The sequence below is a fragment of the Triplophysa rosa genome, linkage group LG19, assembly GCF_024868665.1.
Source record: "Triplophysa rosa linkage group LG19, Trosa_1v2, whole genome shotgun sequence".
Classification (NCBI taxonomy): domain Eukaryota; kingdom Metazoa; phylum Chordata; class Actinopteri; order Cypriniformes; family Nemacheilidae; genus Triplophysa; species Triplophysa rosa.
In genome coordinates this window covers 6,338,812-6,360,722 of record NC_079908.1, presented here as the reverse complement: position 1 = coordinate 6,360,722, position 21,911 = coordinate 6,338,812, and the positions used below count along the sequence as shown (strand labels likewise).

The 21,911-nt window shown below is 39.1% G+C and overlaps 1 protein-coding gene across 2 annotated transcripts in view; it reads left to right on the top strand.

The window, feature by feature from the left end:
• Positions 1-21,911, top strand: part of si:dkeyp-23e4.3 (rho GTPase-activating protein 7) — a 50,856-nt gene that overhangs the window by 23,117 nt on the left and 5,828 nt on the right. The window contains exons 1-10 of one of the 2 annotated variants that reach the window (XM_057360175.1): positions 9,774-9,969; positions 12,705-12,776; positions 12,903-12,984; positions 13,129-13,192; positions 14,082-15,340; positions 15,425-15,595; positions 17,703-17,862; positions 19,072-19,270; positions 19,438-19,651; positions 20,634-20,748. In XM_057360175.1, coding sequence (XP_057216158.1) covers positions 9,957-9,969; positions 12,705-12,776; positions 12,903-12,984; positions 13,129-13,192; positions 14,082-15,340; positions 15,425-15,595; positions 17,703-17,862; positions 19,072-19,270; positions 19,438-19,651; positions 20,634-20,748 — 2,349 coding nt within the window. In that variant the 5' untranslated portion in view covers positions 9,774-9,956. Of the gene's footprint in view, positions 1-9,773; positions 9,970-12,704; positions 12,777-12,902; positions 12,985-13,128; positions 13,193-14,081; positions 15,341-15,424; positions 15,596-17,702; positions 17,863-19,071; positions 19,271-19,437; positions 19,652-20,633; positions 20,749-21,911 lie in introns of those variants that run through there. The other variant, XM_057360174.1, reaches the window with a different exon arrangement.

Below are 21,911 nucleotides of genomic sequence, written 5' to 3'. Positions count from 1 at the left end.
ATCATCTTAACATTTTTATTTCCAAGCCTTAGAAGTTCGCTGTCCTTGGATGTTGGCCATGTACGTTCCTAAAATAAGTATTTAAGATTTAATACATCTGGTGGATGCGTGTATTCAATTTGGCAGTTGAAATATGTTCTCCATTAACACTTCAAAACAGGATTATGAATGACCAATTACTACGAGAAGTCGTCTTTCTTCCGACATATCACTCATCTTGCTATCAAAGCTTTATGGCGCACATGAGGGTTCAGGGATATTATTTTGAAATGCAGCACCGGTCCTGTCAGACACACAATTAGTGAGAGACTCGACTTTAGACAAGTTGAGAAAGTGGTGATTCACTTTGGTTCAGTTTCATTATGGACGGGGATAATCAAATGCAAGGCCACAAGAAAAGTGCAATGCATTATATCTCGCTCATACTCTCTTTATCACCGTCTCTCACTTTTTCATCTTAAAAACCTGCCTCCAGCTCTAGGTGGCGCCCCATTTAAAGACAGAAACCTGCATTTTTTTCCTTAAACACAAGATTTAATTGAACCAGAAATGTGCTGTGCATTTGAATGAGGTCAGTGTCATTCCTTTCAGTGTAAACATGCCAGTGTAAATTGTCCTTATGGATTGTGTCTCATTCATAAGACTGAGCGCTATTACCACCCACGGAAAGCTGACGGTGGATGCAATTTTATTAAAGACGTTCATTTAAAGCTTTAGGAGTCTAAGTGTGCTTTTAACTTTTAAAGAGACGATTCGTCATCTTATGGGGAGCAAGTGGGCCAGATCAGGAGATGCGTCTTCCACAAGCTAAAACTCAGAACCAACCCTTGAGATCAGGAAATGCGTGTGCAAATTCATTCTTAGTGAATCCTCCTCCATCTTACTCTCTATTTGTGTACATTCATCTATCCTTTCACAAAGTTCCCAATTCATCTGTTTCTTATCTCTCTCTCTCTCTCTCTCTCTCTCTCTCTCTCTCTCTCACCTCGGGACTAAACAGGAAAAGGTTGGGCTCGGGCCTGAGGGCAAGACTTAGTTAATCAGGAAAGGATTTCCTCTGGAGACAAACTTCTATAAACAGCAATATCACCGCTCAGGATCACAAAGTTCAGCTGCCATTGAGCACTCCGAGTGTCAATGACTGATCTGTGCTCATAAATCAACATCTCAGCATTCAGTGAGTGATAGACCCACATTTGGCGAGCACATACAACCCAGGAAACAAAACCGTGTCACCATGACAACATGGTTGTGATCTATAGCCGTGCCTTTGTACTGTAATAATTTCAGTTCACTACAGAGTTTTAGACATTGGCAGGACTCACATTTAACATTCCCAAATACGCTGCCAAGTTTGGATTCCTCCTAATTAAGCTACAGCAATATTCTCAACAGTCGATTGCTGAGTCATTTAACAGATGTTTGTCCTCTACGTTCCAGAAAAGTTAAGGTGTTGATGCGCTACCAGAGGGGATTTCAAAGTGCAGCAGATGGACAGGATTTGTCTAGCATCGCTTACGGTTGATAAAATTACAGATTACACACGTTACATTTAAGTGCCATGTTTAAAATAACCATAAAATGAGAGAATTTCCAAAATGTATAAGATCACCTCGAGTAAACTTGTAGGACGCTTTCAATGTGGCTGGGCATGAACGTCTGGGGATTGAAATTGATATTTCAGATTTTGAAAAGATGTTTAGCGTTGTGCATTTGTTGACGCTATATTTGCTATTTTGTGCCTAATGCAAGTGAAACTTATAGATGTGATCCGTAATCTTCAGTTTGAATAAAAAAATATTTTATTGAGCTTACTTATTTATTGAACATTGTTTATGAGTACAGAAACAATCAGAGTTTAAAGTCACCATGAAACGGAAGTTGGAATTGACTTCTTTTCCGTATCGTGACGTGTAGCCGAGTAAAACGACTTCTGAAATTAGAAAAAAAATTGGGTGGGACTTTATTTTGTCCTTCCCTTTTTGATTGGTTTGTTGTAAGTTGGGCCTGGAGGGGAGGGCTAAAAATGCCTGGTCATTGGACAGTGAGTATAGTCCTAACTCTTTTTTGTTGCTAACGTCATGTGGTGAAGAGTTGTTGTTGAGAGGAGGAGAGGAGCTCAATGTTTTTGATTAAAGATTACAAGTGCAAATGAATAAAAAAAAATGGTGTGCACAGATAAATCATTTATGATTATCACTGCGTAAACACTGTGTAACACTTAGAATTTTCCTGTTTGATTGCAAGAGTTTTCTTACCCTGATTTACAATGGTAAACTTAATAGATTATATTGTACAATTTATAATTTGACCTGGTAAATCAGATTTTGTGGGAAATGTCAATTGTTTTTCACGTAAACATATGTATGTAAAGTAACCTGTAATATATATTTTTTAAAACAGATGGCAATAGAAACGTGTATTTAAGTCACCAAAACGTTTTGGGCCACTTTATGCACATAGAGTACTGCAGGGATAATGTATTTTTGTATCCCAACCCAGAAGTTGGCATCGCACTGATTCCCTTGACAAAAAGTCATTATGATTTTCCCATAGGTTTTGGGGTTATTGCGATAAAAAAGCTCAACAAAGGTTTCCAATACTTTTGTTCTCTTCACAAATGACCACAACATTTATAAAAGTTGAAGCCTAAAATCAATCGGCAAAAAAATGCTAACATGAAGCTATAAACAAACTACTCCACGATCGCTCAACATTAGCGTCACCAAAACTCCAACATCTCTTTCACACTAAATTAACATACTTTGTTAACATTAAAATATGTTCCCTGATAAGTAGTGTAATTACTCTGTGAAGGAATCTCCTTTACTTTTTTTAGATTTGTGCCCATGTTGCATTGTTTGTGAGATTTCTATGCGTGACGACGTTTGATGTCCCTGACAACATCTGTAGTCGCATTTAGCAACTTGCTAGCAACGCCAGTTTTAAGACGTAAAAGCTTTAAAAACTCACAAGCAAGGTACTTACTAGTGTGTTTTGTCGTAGAACAAAAAAAAAGTATTTAGAGCTTCTGTTAACCACAGATCTTATTTCAGCCATCTAACCAAAAATCCAGTCCAATGACTTTAGCATGCTGCTACCAGAAGCTAAAATGCTAACTCGCTTCTGGCTCTTGCATAGAAAACATGTTATTCCTGCAGCACTCTATTACTATCCACGATGAAGAAGATAATGATTGTGTATATGTTTATCTCTGTTGATTGAAGCCAGCAAGATATTATGCAAAGCTGAATCTAAACAGTTTGCATACACCAAGCTCATACTGTGCATACTGGCTCCAAACCCCTGAGATCCCGGCAGCTGGCATTACAACTCATGAGAAGACATAAACAATCTCTCTCTACTCTCCTCCACCGTTTGCAAAGGGTTTTATTAGATGCAGTCATCTTCCCAATTGCTATGATTCTGCCAGTCGACACCCCCTTTCTCCCCCATCCATTTAAAACTGGCCGTTGAGCTGAATGTCTTCTTGTCTCTGGGTCATTTTGTTTCTTGAAAGCAGAAAAATCGACATCTTTGTGGCTGCAATGTTTTGTAAAAAATTGTAAATTAAATTTGTCTGATTTCTATACAGCAGTAAAAGGCGTCTTCGGGCACAGGTGGTGGGTGTTGAAAAGCATTTTCTCAACCTACAAATGTAAAAACATTCAGCTCTGGAAGCAAACAGTCTAAACCCTGTTTTGCATCTTCATTCAAACATATTACAAAACCTCACAAAGACATGAGATGCAATCTGTTTAATAACAGTAAAAGAAACAGATGATCCTGGCAGCCTCGACGCGTGTTCATTTCCAGCCCTGGACAAGAGAATAAAAGGATTATCAGCACTATTTTTGCCACCGTTACCAACAACACGTCGAGCATGGATATCCTGATCGGAACAGTCTATCCCTTACCGAGGGAGCAGAATGACCTTCATGCATCCACGCCCAAGCGTTATTCACTTCACAAGAACAACTGGATAACTTGTAAACCCTGTGTATCAAACAACAACAACTTCTCTACGCTCTACCGCCTTCATGCCTGATCGTGATGTGTACTTTCTGACTTCATACAGCCATCATTGAGCAAGAACGTATCAGCGATTTTGACAGAGGAAACAAAGAACAGCCAAAGTTCACACTCGATCAGACCATCAGTTCCAGCCATCAGTAAAAATGAGTGGATCAAGGAAAAAATGCACAAAAAATGACAAAAAAGCACTTTAACACCATTCTGGGTAAACACCACAGTTCTCAGGAACAAACACGTACTGTAAACATAACTGCGTCCGCCAATAAAAGTAAAACAAGATATGCAAATCTGTTTCAGGTGATCGCGTATAAATTTAAATGTTCTGCTCACCACAAAAAAATATATATTTGGAACAATGTTTGTTACCCAACAGTTCTGGGGCACCATTGACTACCAAAGTAGAAAAATAACATAGTATTACTCAATGGTGCCCCAGACATTTACATTTAGTCATTTAGCAGACGCTTTTATCCAAAGCGACTTACAAAGAGTTCAGGGAGCAATAAGCGATATGTCATACAATAGGTGCTAATACAAAGTTACTAGTTTCAACAAAAGCTAGACCACTACCTGTTGAGAGAAAGAGAGAGGGTTAGTGTTTTTTCTTTTTTTTTCATTTGTCTGTCATGTATTCGCAGAAGAGATGGGTTTTAAGTAGTTTTTTGAATGTTGTGAGAGATGTGGTTGACCGGACAGAGTTCGGAAGAATGTTCCACCAGGAAGGAGTTGTGAAGGAATGACCGGGAAAGCGATGTACTATTGGTTTCACACATTCCTCAAATTCTTCAAAACACAACTTGGGATGAGTAAAGGGTAGCAGAATTACAATTTTGGGGTAAACCATCACATTAAGTGTTTTGTTGTTTGTTTAAAAGCAGAGGTTCTGTTCTCTCATTTGATGTATTCTACGTTCCAATATTCATAGAAACTATTCTAAGGGCCATGAAAGTATTTATTGATCAATTATGCTTGTGCTGTCTCACCACTTTATCAATGTTGTTATCAATACTGTGAATAAGAAGAGACATAAACCCTTTCAATACGCTCTAAAAAAGGATGCGTTATGTTAAATATAAAAAACGACGAGTTAAATAACAACACCTTTTTTGTGTTATAGAATTTTAACACAAATTTTAAAACAAATATAAGGGACAACAAAAGGATGAGTTAAAAGTAACAAAAATGTGTTGTTCTTAGACACAGAGATGTGTTCATTAAACGACAGACTGAGTTGTTTTAACAGAACCATTTTTAGAGTGAAATTAACTTGTCCAAAGAAAACAGGAACAAAGAGATCTCAGAGAAAGCTTGTCATCATTCGTAGAAATAATAATGTGTACATTTTCTTAGAACGCTGCACTTGAAACGACAAAGTTCTTGAGTTTAACACTAGTTTCCCAGCCAGGTCTTTCAAGGCCACGGAACACTAAGTGCCACAGATCAGCCGTGAGCGGTTGTTAATGTAATCTCTAATCATATTCACTCCTAATTGAATCTCATTAGAAAGCATCTGGATCCGAGCCCACTGCATCCCTTCTCGCCCCCGACACTGGATTGATCAACCGGCTCTCTCCGTCCTGCAAGACCATTACTTCCTACCGAGCAGAAACACTCTGAAACAGCAGTCATCTCAGCAGTCTGGATTATCTCGATAATGTATGTCACACTCTTAATTTCGTATCTCTGTCGCCCTATGAGAAGGTCAAAGTCGGTGGAGAAGATTATTTGCAGAAAGCAAGATCTGGCGCGGGGCCTCATGGAAATGGAGCAGATAGTGGCTGCTGCTCCGCTGGCAATGACAGAGCGTGTACAGGAAGGACAGCCAGTTCTTACAGCGGCACGCTTACGGAAATACGGGAAATGCCATTGTAGAGACTCGGAGGCAGCTGTGGATTAAATTTGGACGGTTCTTAAAGCTCTTCCTTGCATTTACCAAAGAAGTGATCCATAAATATAACCAAAACACGAGAGACTCTGTACATACTGTATGTCTTCTCAACCCCCCGTATCTGAAAAAAGAAACGTGTGCTTGCGCAAACTTTGTTGTGGGGTCATTGTGCTGTTTGCCGGTCAAAACAGAAGGTCCCAGGGCAACTTTACGACAACGCCATCCTAAAAGGTTCACTTTCACACAATGAGAAAACACTGCAGTTTCTGAGGTGTTCATGGAAGACAGTCATTAGCCACCTGTCCTTTTGTATACAACTACATCACGAAAGCGTTTAAGAAGCCCAAAACAATGCCATTCATCTCTATTCGCTTCTCAACTCTTTTGTTAGCGCAGTAAAACGCGTCAATCCCTTTTTTTAAAGGGAGCTTTTGATAAACAGCTCAGCGGCGTTCGATCAAACAGATGTCGGGCCCTTTAATGAATGAGGAAGGCTGCTACACAGTTAAAGTAGCATGTTGTGTTCGCTCGCAGTGAAAGACGCTGATAGTTCTGCCACTTCTAGTTCACGTCAGCCCGTACGAAAACACACAATTATGTGAGCTGAGCCGGAATTACTTTTTTTGCAGGGGTATTCTGGTTGGATGCAGCATCTGTGGCAAAAAAACAAACATCGTTTGTATCTGCGCTTCGTGAAGGGAGCTGACAGACTCGGTGACCAAATGCAAAATAAAATAGAGCTGTAATTATCGCCAGGTGCCAAGTTCATCCAGAACAACAATCATTTCAAGAAAAACCCAAGCTTTGTCATGCGATTAATTCAGAGGATTGAGTGCATCTTTTATCTAACGCACGATGAGCAACTTTTTGCAGAAAAATCAGAGAAGGCCGAAAGCAGCCTGGACTTAAGAAAAAGTGTTTTATAAAACAGTCAGTTCTGGTCCTTGATTCTGATTGGCTGAGCCGAGTTCTGAGCCGTTATAAAATACCCCGATTTATAACGGTGGTCCGCATTACACAGCCTAAATGTAACTTTATTTACTTTATTTTATGAAACCTTGCTACGCATATGGAATAACCGTTTTAGAATCGTTTTAGAATCCGCTTCGCGTCGTGCCACAACGCCCTGAGCTGTTATAAAATGCACTGTAACCCACTGCTTCGCGGGGCTTATTGCTTTATTTTAATATACTGTCTGTCAAGATTTTTATCGTTTGACTTTTAATAGTTTAATTGATATTTGATCTGATATATCTGATATTTGTCAGAGACCCTTGTTATTTGTAAATAATAATTGAACAGTTGCAGTGTTTTGGCTCTGGAGAAATAATTATATTAGCAATACTGGAACTGGCTTTTTTAGATTAAATAATTGCCATGGCAGCGTATGGTTTATCTGCTTATTACAAGAGGCTTGTAAAATGCCAGCCTGTGATGTACTTTTCCTTATCAAATAAACATCACCAAGACCACTCGCCTAGGAATCCCTCTTGGTTTAGGAGAGCACATCAAGAACATCTCATCCTCTGAAACTGTTTCAATAACACAGTTAAAGCTGCAATACGGTACCTTTTCCTCTATATCGCCATCTCTGTTTGAAACATACAATTGCAGCTTACTACATACGTAGACTTACCTTTATAGTTTAATAATGCCAAATTGACACATCTCTCAAACTGTCAAAGAAATTCATTATAAGCTTACCAATGCAAACTGTGATAACAGTTATGTTCCATTTATACTATACTTTATTCTTCACCTCAAAAAATCACAGATTGCAGCTTTAATGTTTTTAAAGTTGTCAAATGACAGTCGCCAAACTTTCTTGTACCGTACCGTTGAATTTAGCTTGAACAGGTTTTAAAATGGTGCTTCTGAAATGTCTCAGCGGAATGTTCTAACATAACACACAGAGAGGAAACTGTACTTCCACACGTCGCATGTTTTCCTCTGAATGTCTCTATCCCACCCTTTAGCGAGGACAGTCTGGGGACAGTATGGAGCCAGGACTGCTGTCATGTCTTCCGCCGACTTTGTGTTATCACGCCTGCTTTGTGATTCTGTTTGCACTGGTCATAGATATTTTGACATAATATCATAGATCATAGGTCATAGATATAATTGACATGTATAGCTTTATTTTAGTTGTAGTACACTCAATGACATAAATGAAAGGGGAAATAAATGAGACAATTGTTAAAAATACACGAAGAGTATGGAGTTGTAAAATTAATAAAGAATGTATTGGCACAATAGGCTATTCTGGATTTGGGTAAATTTGATGAGAAATGTTTAAATTCATATCATGATCTTCAATAATATTGATCTCTTAGAGACAATTGTGAGATTTCTGCATCTTTTTCACGGGAGAAATATCTGAGACGCAGGAGACTTAAGCGAAGGTTTTCAATTTCTCTTTAATTACACTGATGTCTAGGAGTAATAATTGAGATATTACAGTGATCTCATCGTGATTTTTCTTTCTTGTAGGATAAAGTATAGATCTGCAGCTTTGAATGATGGTTAAATATCCAAATAATTTCAGTTATATAATTAGGGGCCAAGCCCGAAGGGCTGGAATTAGGTTGGACTCATTCATGTATATTGAATAATGCATTCAATACAGGTTGAACTATAAATAGCTCGAATGGTAACTTTACCATTTTGTGTTTTTCAAAATGTCTTCTGTAGACCACAGAGGTTTGGAGACAAAAAGCGAACTAAAACGCATCTTGTCCTCATCTGTGTCTTCTCATGCATGTTCACTTTGGAAAGAATGTTTGACTGGGAATTTCAAGCTTTCACACTTTAGAGGATGTAATCAAACACCAATGCTTTTAATGAGAGACATTAGCACTAATGGGTTACTATGGAATAAGTCCTAATGAAGCCTCAGAGTCAAAAACTATTAGCTGTGATGGGCTGTGTCGATATCCTTATGGGATTTAGGGCGCTCATTAGCATCATAGCTCTGTGTCTGTCCTTTTAAGAAATGCAGCGAATGAGCAGATGTTCAGATCTAAAAACCCTTTCACAAAACTTCTGGAGTTTAGACCGGTTATGGCTGGTGGCCCAAATGATAGATCTGTTCTGATGAACATCAGGGAAAAAAACTATGTTAGATGCAAATAATAAAAGGCAACTAATTGTAAAAGCATGCATGGTTGCACTAAAAAATTAAATAGGCCTTTTGACTGAGAGAGGACAAAATACAGAGATACTATTAATATATAATATTCTATTAATAATAATAATAGTTAATAATAATATTATTAATTATTATCAATAGATATTAATAATATATTTGGGGGTAAAATGTGTAATATTATATGAATAATAATATTAATATTATCAATAGTGGAATTATTAATTACTATTTATTCTAATTGATATAATTCATTATTATTATTTATCTATTAATAATAATATTAATGGAATCGTTTGGTCCTTATACATTTTCTTATTCGCCCTGCTGTACAGTATATTATGCATAATGATGGGTTTATTCAGTTAAGGCTATAATAACTTTCAATGTTTGCTTTTTTAAAGAATTCTTGGTTTACTTCTATAAAAAATAACATTTTAGAAGAAATTCTAGGCCTTTTTAGTCTTTAGGTCTTTTCCCTAAACAACCAACACATGCAATGCGGAAACAACGTGACAAGCTACATTCAATCAATGACTACGTGAATGACCAGACATAACTCTCGGCAGTTGTTCGAAATGCCTCGAAGTATTTCAAGCGCTCAGTATAAATAAACTTGACAGGAGTCATTGTTTACTTTGCTTGCTTTGGGAACCGCCCACCCAGTCAATGTTGGTATGGTCCAGTAAGAAAAGACGGAATGCCTTTCCTGTGATTTCATTATGGTGACCAGTGTGAATGAGAAACAAAGCCTCTTTTAAACATTGCAGAGTTTTAGCTTTGGCTTCATATTTTCCTGCGGTAATGCCTAAAATTCTAGAATATCTCTATAAGTTGCAGTTCTAAAGTTTTATTTGACGGTCTGTGTAAGATCCAAAGCAAAAAGAAATGCTGATTACAAGTAAGTAAAAATCTTTATGTACGCTAATTTTGAAAGCTTAATGTGTGTATTCAGCTGTTGTTATTTTTTGTTGAGAAAATGAGCTTTCGTATTTACATTTGAACTACTCCAGACTTACGTACGTGGCATTCTAAGATGAGTTTGTGTTAAATGAATTCTACAGTTGTTTGAGGTTGAGTTTGTAAAGCAAATGTTAATAAGATGTTATCAATAAAGCAGGTGCACCATCCTAATGACTTCAAGTGACTCTTGGTCATTTTGAAGAACATGCAAATGTCTCAGACCAACGATACGATCATATCAAAGCATGAGAGGATGCTGCGTGTTATTATTGATCTGAATACTTGCAGGTTATCTTTGTGAACATCATGGCAGACCTGTCTGTCTTTAGGGCTGCTTGTCTAGACTGAAACAAAAACAAAAGCAGTTTGTTTGACATCTTAAGAGACAGGCGATATTTATACCAATTAGTACAGATTTGTGCAAAGTATAAATGATCTGTGATTACTTGAGAATGGTAACTGGAGCTCTGATGACATCCAAAAACTGGCACATCTGATCTATGAAAAGCCTGTTGTTAGCAACCAGGACTGTCAACAGAGTATCTGAGCATTTATCCCAGTGACCTCATGCTTGCGTACCTGCCAAGCTTCTCGCTGAAATCAGACCGTCACTTATGAAATAGAGCATATTGTCAGCCAGAGGAAAATCCCAGCTGTGCTGGTTCAAAGTTATGGAAAATTGGTTGGTTGAAAAACGTTTGGGCCACATATGGTGAATATGATGGGGATGAAGCCAGTGACTTTGTTACCGCTGATTAACTAGAAAATGTGATTATTCTTGATGCATGAGCACAAAAAGCTTGGGTTCAGTATTGCATTGTTGGAATCTACAGCTGATTCACACACGTTTAAAAGGAAAGTTTACCCCAAAATACAAAATTCGGTCATAATTTATTTATTTGCATGTCATTCAAACCTTGTGTGACATTGATATTTAGAGAAATGTCTCAGTGGTTTTGTGTTTATTCAAAGGAAGTCCATGGGGGCCAATGTTGGAAGAAAGTCATACAGGTTTGGAATGACAGGAGGATGAGTAAATGATGGAAGAATTTCCATTTTTGAGTCAACTATTCCTTTAACAGTTGTAAAAGTCCAATAGTTCTACAAAACAAATGTTAATACATCATTTATGTATCTTAAAATCTTGAGAAGCTTTTGCACTCATTTGACTTTGAACATTTTTATTCAGATGGATGAGACATGTTTTTTTCAGCCCGTTGTACTATATCTGTTCTTACAGTAAATAAACCTCCAAAAATAGAACGTAAGCTTGCATAACTGGACAATTTCTGGTGTTTTACAACAATTTTCTTCCCCTAAAGTCTTCTACTTTCTCTTTAAACTCCTAAAGTTCTTAACATGTTCAAAAATTAAAGGTTGCTCTGCTCGAACACCGTCAAAACACTCAAGGTTAAAAATTGCTCAAGCTGTCAGCCAAACAAGATGTTCTCCACCCCTTGGGGGTTCCATAGATGCTTTTTTCATGTCAATCGACTCTCTGCGAGCACCTCTGAAGGTGGGTGTTTATGGCAGTTGCTGAAGCCCCGGGGGTCCCGCTGCGGCCCTTTATTAGGTGGCTTCAACGTGGAGTGTCTATGTGCCTCCTGCTAGAGGGAAGGGGGATATCGTCCAACCAATCGAAATGCGTTTCGTATCATTCATAGCTTACAGCCCGTGCGGCACATAGCGACACCAGCCAAGGCACTCCCATACCATTTAGACGCTTGTAGGCTTCCAAAGACCTCCGGGGTAGGCGGAGGACAATCGCAGGCCACATCTGTTATCAGCATCCAAACCCTAAAAGCACAACTTCCTTTAGGGCCGCCTGAGGTATTTGGTAAAGGAAGTGCCTTTCCCTGCTCGGCGAGGACCATGTGATAGGATCACCATTATATAATTCCCATAGAGATCGACGGTTAGAAGTGATGGTTATTGCGTCAGCTAGCAGACTGAATATTCTGCTGTTATGCCATTGCAAAACCAGACATTTCCCACAATCCTCTCAGTTCACCTCTATGTGGGTCAAAAATCAAGACATGGTCAGGCTGACTGCCATACGAGGCAAATCACACCCATCGCTGTCCTTAGCAGGCCGCTCTTGCGTCAGAGCGAGGAGCGTCAACGTTAACTTCGTCCCCATGTTTACATATCTGAGCCATCTGGTCTGTGTAGCACAGTTGCAGCTGTCTTCCCCCGACCCCGTCGCCACCTACGGGATCTTAGGCATTGAGGTTTTATGGATGGCCAGTCGGAGAGAAGAATGGATTTGTTTCCACCATCTGTTCCTGGCAGTGTTATGTTAGGAAAGAATGTGAAAGGTGAAAGTAAATGAGTGGCGGAGGAATAGAGAAACCAAGTGAGACAGGTAGCTGATGCTTGCCGTCTTTCGGTCGGCCATGTAAAAGACATTCAATTAGCGACAAATGAGTCCACCTCCGCCTTTAATCCACAGGAAATTAATGAAATGAGAGGGTGGTTTATAAACTTGGGGTGGAATTGAATAGCTTTGTGAAAAAAATGCTCCTTTTTAATGTTAATTAAAAAGTGAATTAAATTAAGTGGTGATTGTTTGCTGAATCCCTCACTCCCCCCCCCCTCCCCTTGTGTTTGCTCCATAAAGGCTGAACAACCAAGAAATGACACACTTTATTTGCATTGTTTCTCTTTCTGTAGAGATTGAAGCCAAAGAGGCTTGCGAATGGCTCCACGCAGCTGGCTTCCCTCAGTACGCGCAGTTATTCACCGGTAAATATTTATTTTTGACATTCCTCATTGCATTTCACGAGAAAGCGATCGCGGCTCTAACCTTGCTTCCTAATAAGCTGCAAATATTGTTATACTACAATTCAATTCGCTTTGTTTGCCTTCCAGATTGCTGTTTCCCCATTGACATAGACTGGGTAAAGAGTGATCATGAATTTCTGGATAAGGACGCCACAGAGTCTCTCTGCAGGTAATGCGACGCGCCCCGCCGCAGCAATGCTACGTGCTCTGCTGACGGAGCACAAGCGCTTCTTGCTGATCGCAGCGTGGGGAATTTGAGAAGGGCGTCGTGCTGCTTTTCCTGTTTGACATCCATGTTTTCTTTTGCTTCCAGGAGATTAAACACTTTAAACAAGTGTGTGGAGATGAAGCTCGAGTTGAGCCGGTCTAAAAGAAGGGTGAGTATGAGAGAAATATCTGGAGGAGATAAACAGTACATATAAACAAAACAAATCCTAGAGAAAAGGCTTTTTGCAGAGATGTTTTTCGTTCCTCTCCCTTCGCTCTTGAAAAAAGGTCAAACAAAAGGTTCTTCACAGCAATGCCATGGAAGAACCATTATTGTTTCCCTAAAGATCCATTTACTCAAAGGTTCTCGTAAGAACCATTTCTTTCTTACTTTCTTATAATCTTAGGACCCTTTTGCCACTGCAAAGAACCACTCTTTGGATGTTAAAGGATCTTTATTGAACCATACATGCAAAAATGGTTCCTATATGGCATCATGAAGCATCTCAAGATTACACAATGTAAAACATTTTTAAAAGGTTGTGTTTCACTTAAATTTTTACTGTTTCTTTATGAAGTTTAACATGCTGAGTTTAACATTTTTCAAAAAAATATTTTCACACATTTATACATTTCGGTGTTATAACTCGTATGCTGAAATAACAAGGTACTGGCATAACACTGAGCTCAAAACAACAGTTTAACATAACAGTTGCTAAAGATTAGTCGTCCAAAACTTCAAAAAATGTACATTTGATCGTTTTTGTCTTTTGTGACTAATACTGTCCTCACGAACCAAGTTCCAGACGTTTTTTTCTTCAGTTTTTGCTGTATTGTAATTAATGATCGTTATCGTAATTAATGATATAAGCTCAAAATTGACTTGAGCTAAATATACACTAAAACATTCATGCTACATGAAAATAAATAATATCACAATAATTAGCACCACAGAATTGTACAAGAACTATAAAAAAGTCAGGCGAAACAAAAACTTGTTACACTGTGTTATTAGGAAAGTTCCTTTACTGTATATAACAAATTATTTTGTTACTGTAGGGAGATGACGAAGATGACGACGACCCTTATGCCATCAGTCCAAAGTGGTCATTTGACAGAAAGAGCAGGCGCTGGATCCGTGCGGATGACTGGGGGATTAACAGTCCCATCTCGTGCCTGAGGAGATCAGAAAGCTGCGAGGCATCTCTTTCTGACAGCGGCGAGTGCCATGAGCTGTGTTCCTCTCACAGTTCCAGCAACGCAGACAGCGATGAAGGATGCGTTTCTAACAAAACCGCAGAGGAGCCCGAGACGAGCCGTAGCTCCTCCAGATGCTCCTCGAACTACAAGCCCCTATCCCCTGACACCTCTTCTAGCAGGCCTCCGTCCCCGGGTGAACAGCATGCTTTAAGCGGAGAGGAGTGCTTTCCTGATAAGCCCCCGCTTAAAAAAGGCCTTCTTCGGAAAATGGAGAAGCTTCAATTGAGAGGAAACACCCAACATGTTCAAAGTGGGAAAGCCAGACTTGTCATAAGCAGGCCAATTTTGCAAGAAGGCCTCAGTGAGGAAAGGCTCAAGCATCTTCAGTGTCTAGACATAGCAAGACTCCACGACAAATCAGGCAGTCCTGCATCCTGCTCGCCACCTTCTGGTTCAAGCAGCAGTCCTTCCGAATCAAGCAGTGCTGTCAGCACGCCAAGCCCCGTCACCAGGGTACGAAGCAACTGCAAACGCCCCAGCTTGCCCAAACAAGAGGATGAGGAGAAACAAATCACAGAGGGGGAGCTCAACAACCAACGGAATCTCGAAGTCAACCCAGTCTTTAAAATTCCACAGGGTCACAAGCCTGGGACGTTCCCAACAGTGCTTACCCACAACAGCGCCTTCTCGCCCCTCGACAACACATCGGTCAACTGGAGGACTGGAAGCTTTCACGGTTACAGAGGTAGACGGTGTAAAAGCAGTAGCTCCAAAGACCAGGAACAAGCCTGCAGCCCGTTGGCTACCTGCGATCACCGTGTCAGCATTTACGACAACGTGCCGGACGATATGCAGATCATGAACGATGACGTGTTCTCCGCGTTGGACAGCGTGATGGAACGCATTTGTGACCTGCAGCAGCTGGTCACCTCGTGGACGGACAAGCTGTCTGAGGACGGGGATTCAGATTTCTCTCACTCTGGTTCTCCCTCGCCCTCCTCTCTGACTGACATCCACCTTGATATCAAAGATCCGGACGAATCTGCCCTGGAGGAGAATTATGACAAGAGCACGGAAGCGTTTGCACATACTTCTAGGCCAACAGAGCATACCAATCGGTAAGAGATTAGATCATCCAATCAAAAGCTAGCTCTAGAAATTAAGAAAAAATGACAAAAGCTGGTTGATTTTTTACATTGCAGAGTTCAAAGGCTCCACTGGTCCAGTGCACAGATGCTTTCACAGAGTAACTCCAGAGCGGGCATAGAGGCCAAGTTAGCACCACATGTCTCCATGCTACAAAGACTGAGCCTACTTAGACTCACGGCTCTAATGGACAAGCACTCGCCCTTCAGCAAACAAGGCTGGAACTGGTAAGGCTGGGGGAAAAATGCCGAGAAGGAAAAAGAAGGATAGGCTTATAATCTGATGAAAGATGCTTGTGTTAGGGAGACGATGCAGGAGAAAGAGCAGGAGACCTGCTGTTTAGAGAATCGTTCATTATTTATGCCGAGTTGCAACCTTGGCATATTCTCTCAGCAGACAAAACAGACAAGGTTTCAAGAGCAGAGAGTTCAAAAAGGAGAGTGAACCCTGCTGCCATAAGCTGCATGATAAAGCACAACCTTGTTTTTTCCAAGACTGAAGGAGATTCACACGCTGTGATTTTATAGATTTCGTTTTTTTTCATTCTTTGTGAAAATGGCCCGTTAACGTGCAATTCAGGAGTAACTGCTGTTTGTAGGATAGATTTCAGAGTCTTCTTAGTCATGTATTCATGGTTAAAGTGGATGTGTGTAATTTTGCCAATAAAGCCATTTGTAGTCAGATTCCCTTAAAAAGGGTAAAAACTGTGGCAATTTCGATTTTTTTATTATTTATAAAAAACTATTATTTTATTTTATTATGTTTTATTTTCCTTTTTTTGAATGTATGCTTTATTTTATTTGTATGTTTATTTTATTTTTGTTTTTTGAGCATCCCATCCAGCTCACCATATCAGCATTGGTTGAACCAATGGCACCAGTTTGAGACAGTCGAACCAAAAGAAGTTTGAGAGATTGTTGATGAAAATCCTTATTTTTTTCAAATCCTTTTATGACATTTATGGCACAGAAATGACACACTTCACCTTGAAAGGTTGACTTCATTTATCTTGAGTAATTATGTACCCAAGAATGTAAACATAATTGTTTCTCGACCTGGGCTTTAGGGACGATAAGTACAGAAAAAAAACTCTTATCTGGTACTGATTGACAGCCCTGTCCCAAAGGTGCATTTTACGTTTATGGAAATGATTTGGCTCTTGCTTTGCATTTTTACTTTAATACTTTTATCTCCTTCTATCTGCTGTCCTTTTCCTTAAAAATCATTTAACCCAAATCTGAGAACTAAAGTCTCCATTGGACAATTAATAACACGTTTGACATTATGCATTTGTGTAGTTAACTGGACTAAAAACCATTTGCTTTAGGCAAAGAGAAGAACATAATTGACTTTTTGGGAGGAGAGTAATTAGGCTATTTGTTTTAACAACCATCGAGCAAACTACAAAAGAAATAACCCTCTCAAGTCAACCCCCGCGTTCACATTGATCCCTCGCTTGAGTATTCAGCACTCTTCGTGTAAAGCGACTCACTTTAATTCAGATAAGTTGCAGCAGAATCTTTCCTCTTCTGCAATAAACAGCATCTGGACCGCTTACTGCATGTATGTGTCAAATGTAAACAATTTCACTCCATCACTAAGGGAACACAATTAAGCTAATGCAACAAGACTGAAATCGTCTTTAATTGAACAACTCGGCTCGCTGTTAAGCAGAGAGGTACTTTAATTGGGGCTAACGCTATCGAGGAAAACTAAATTGCATCAAATTTCAAAAATCCCATTTATGTTAAATTAGTCGGCTCCCGCAAAGCCAAATATAATTGCCTTGAAGTTTTATCTCAAAGTCCCTGAACCTGATTTATAAAGAAATAATGACAAGCAAGCCTCAAATTGCTGTCAGGTTATCTACTCGACTACACAGCTCATCACCGTGGCACCAAGTCCACCGCCTAATGAAAGAAAGACTTCCTGAATGTAAATCAATATAGGCTTTGTCGAACTAAATAGTTTGAAATTTATCAAGTGCCTCTTGCCAGCCGGCCAGTGTGTACTAAAAGATTAAAACCACAACAGCCCATCTAATTGCTTTATTTCTTTACTTTATAGCTCAAACAGATAAAATAACAAGAAGCTTATAACAACAAACAAATGAAATGTCAGCTCGCTCAAAGATTTATTTGTTGATGCGCACAAGGGCTTCACACGCTGCCAATACGATTGCAGTCATTAATGCCAGCTGCTAAATATATACACTGGTTTTTCTTCTCTTCGTTTAGCAGGACACATCGTTATCTCAGACAAATGTGGTAAATGAGTATAACAAGCATGTGACGATCTAAAAATAATCACGATTGTGTACTTCTGTTATTTTAGGACAGTACCGAAAGTCTACCGTAAAGTTAAAGCATTAGAGCACAAGAGCAGGAAGGTGTTTGGAGTTCCTCTGCTCCAGAGCGTCCAGCAATCGGGAAAACCTCTGCCACCGAGCATCTTGAGAGCAATGGAGTACCTACGGACTGAATGTTTGGATCAGGTATGTCACCCTGTCAATGCCATGAAAACAAAAACTTAATATAAAAAAAAATTCTGTAATTTTTGTCCAGAAATTAGGCATATACTGAACAGCCATTTTTCTTTATAATATACCAAACAAATCATAAGGGGAAAATCTATCTCTACATATAAAATATGTTGCTGTGGGTATACATTTTAAACATTTTAGATATTGTGTCAACATAAATTATATAGAAAGATTTTTTTTCGTAATTTTTCTAATTATTTTTTTGTTAGAAAATAAGTAGTTAACTTTAAATAAGTTACAAAACACATTTACATTTACGCATTTAATTACGCATTGTTCCAGGTGAAAAAAGTGCACTATAATACACTTAAAGTGTACTATAATACATAAACCACTTACACTGGTTTTGTGTCCATACATTTACATTTAAATTGATTCATTTGGCAGATGCTTTTATTCAAAGCGACTTACATTATGCTTTACTGTAAAACGTTTTGCATGTAACTTACACTATAGATTTAATTAAAAATTTGGTTTGAAACATAAACTTACCTAGTTATTATATTTTCTTTCATAAAACAAGACTAAAATTAGGTCATTTTTTTGTTATGGAAATGCATCGTAATTTAAGTAGTTTTAAATATTTTTACTAGAAGACAAGACCGAAATGCTTAGGAAGAATGTCATTTTTGCAGTGTTGCTGTGCTCATTTTGAATCTCAAAAGTCAAAGTGTTCTAATTTTGATTAAAGTAAAGTTGAACTCAAATTGAAAACAGTACTAATGGGAAAGTAGTATTAAGTAGTAATTAAATCTACAGTAAGTTACTGGCAAACCTGCTGCAAAACTACAGCAAGTTTTTCAGCGTCTACATTTGTTTCTGAGTATGTGCAATCCCTGGGATGGAATCCATGACCTCACCGTTGCTTGCGCCACGCTCTAAGAAAGCTTAAATAAGTTGGAAAATATATGAAACATTCTTACTGATTTGATGTAACGGAAGTAAAAGTCATATTGCTTTTAGCACTAGTAGACACTTTACCCAGAATATTCTGTGTTTTGTACCTGTGGCAATATATTTCATTTTCCCACTCTGATTAAACACATATGGTTATTTAGAAAAATATCTATCCATGCATATGATAATGTGATAATAAACAGGAGTGTTTCAATCTACAACCATTATGCTTTTGCCAACACATATCTTGATCAAACCTCACAGGTTGGGCTTTTCCGAAAGTCTGGGGTCAAATCCCGAATCCAGAATTTAAGGGAAATGGTTGAGGCCGATCCTGACGGCGTGTCCTTTGAAAATCAATCAGCCTTTGATGTGGCCGACATGGTGAAGCAATACTTCAGAGACCTGCCCGAGCCCATCTTCTCCAGCAAACTGTGTGAAAGCTTCCTGCACATCTACCAATGTAAGCCAAACTCACGTTAAAACGAAGATCGATTCAATATTTTTCACAAAAACCTACACTCGCACTTACACCAAGAGTTGAGAAATAGATCACGTGCGTATGAAAACGTGTTGAGTTTGTTGAAACACCAGCTATTGATGTATTTACCATCTTTGATTTCCCTCCAGACTTCCCCAAAGATCAACAGTTCGCCGGGGTTCAAGCGGCCATCTTCCTCCTGCCTGACGAGAACAGGGAAGCCCTCCAGAGCCTCCTCCTCTTCCTCCAAGAGGTGGTCGCCTGCGTGGAGGAGAACCAGATGACCCCAACCAACATTGCCGTGTGCCTGGCGCCCTCCCTCTTCCACCTCAACTCCTTCAAAAGAGAGAGAACCAGCACGAGGTTAGTCTAAACAGCCAAATAAAATCCCTTGTATTGTAACGGTTATGTAACATTTTATAAAGTTAACATCGCATTGGTCTTCATACCTCTGTGATGTGCGTCCAAGTGAGCAAACTCGAGCAGTTCATTATAACCAGTTTCACGCTTTCTGAACAGTTCAGGCAGTGTTTCGGGTAGTCACAATAAAGATTACATCAATTTGGGCTGAAAGAGCTCATTCTCTTTTGTTTTGTATTGCATGATTGTTGGGTCAGTGCGGTGTGAGAGCGGCTTATGTAACGCAGTGTGGCTTCACATCTGGCTTTAATTTTACACAGATAAGGGCCATATTGTATCTGTAATGCGGTTCAGCTGGTTAATGAAACCCGGGCAGAACTGCAGAGGAATGAAGTGTCTGAAAGTGAAATCAAACTAGTTTTGAGATGTTCAAATGTTTGGCATCCTCATACAGAACCTGTCATTTTAAACTGTTGGCTGTGAAATGTAGAGATGCTATAGACACAGTTAAGCCATCCAGGTTTGTTTGTTGGAGCGATTTGCGTAAAAATGAAGTCGTACCGGTTTTAAAAAGACGCGGTGATGTCACAAGCCCGACTATAGGTTCATGCATCCAATTTAAGAAACTCCCCTTTTGCAAGCCAACAAGCTCTTTTCACCCTCCTGCTGAGCTCTGGATGAAGTGCTGTGCGTTGGCACGGCAGATATCTTCTCTATGCTTACTGTAGCTCAGCGGGATGCTATAAGAAGAAACACTAGAAAACAAACAAATCGAGTAAAGGGGTTGTGAAATGACATGCATGCTTCTGTGTCGGAATTGCATTTCTCAAATCCACTTAGCTTAAGAACTTCAGTTTCTTATCATATCTTCCTCGGGGTCCCCAATAGCACCTACAGGAGAGTTTTACATATTTGGATGTCTGCAAAGCTACTTTATTCATCTCCGTGTGAACAAATTTGTGCTATTTTCCACTTTTGGAAATAGGTCCAGACACCGGAAATACAGCTTGGGAAGACCGGACCAGAGGGATCTGAGCGAGAACCTGGCAGCGACACAGGGACTGTCACATATGGTTACCGAATGTTCTCGCCTTTTCCAGGTACAACGCAGCCCGTTCAGTGAGTTAGCGCTAATGACTGTCAGCATCCCATCTGCATGCAATCTGAACGTCCTCGCTCGCAGCTCTGATGAATAAAAGCTTTTTTTCTCCATGTGTTGTGTTGCACAAAACAACGGGACCAAAGCGTGCCAAGTCGCTGGAAGCTATCTGTAATGACAAGCGTTGTTATGTAAGGCCGTGTGTAGTTTTACATCTTTTCACCCAGGGTCCAAAATTAACGCTAGTGCCAAACGTGAGAGAACTGGCGGGTCAATAAATATAGTGTTGGCAGGTAACTTTGTTATGAATCGCAATAGTACAGCATAAGGTCATACGAGGTTTAGATTAAATTGTAACGACAATGTGTTGAATCTGTGCACGATTCAAATGATATACATGCATATATACGTATCTCTTGCGATTCACGGTGGAGACTTTATTATTTTTACCTCAGTGGAAATTTCCTCGGAAACACCCATGTGGTGACACGTTGATAAAAAATGAGGAGTTTTTACATACCTCAGTATAGATATTTTAGCATACTTCAAGTTACTTCATTTTAGTATACTAAAAGTCAAGTATATTATACTTAATGTAGTAAGTATACAACTATCAATGTACTACTTGGGACTAATTTGGCTACTTTTCAGATGATAAAAGTATGCTTTTATATATACTAGAAGTGTAACAGTAGGAAACTGAGTACAGAAGTATTTTTATTTGTACTGCAACTATACTACTAATAAACTTAAAGGTATATTAATATTTTAATTTCAACTTGTTTAATGTTTTTAGATTGTGAAAGTACACTTTGAAGTATACTCTAAGTAAACTACTGTTTTTTATAATGCAAGTAACCCTTCAAACTTAGTTTACTATTTATTTTAGATTTTTACGTATACTACTACGTTCCAATGTATGTATTGATTTGTATGCTTGAAATATGCCGTTAACTAGACTTTAAGTAGATAGACTCGAGTAAATTCCTGTTGTTCCAAGTGAAAAAGGTGCACTATAATACACTTAAACCTATACTACACTTAAAGTGTACTATAATACACAAAACCACTAACACTGGTTTTGTGTCCATACAATAGAAATGAACGGGTACCGCCATTGTTCGGTTAACAACATTTTTCAAAATATCTTCTTTTGTGTTCTGC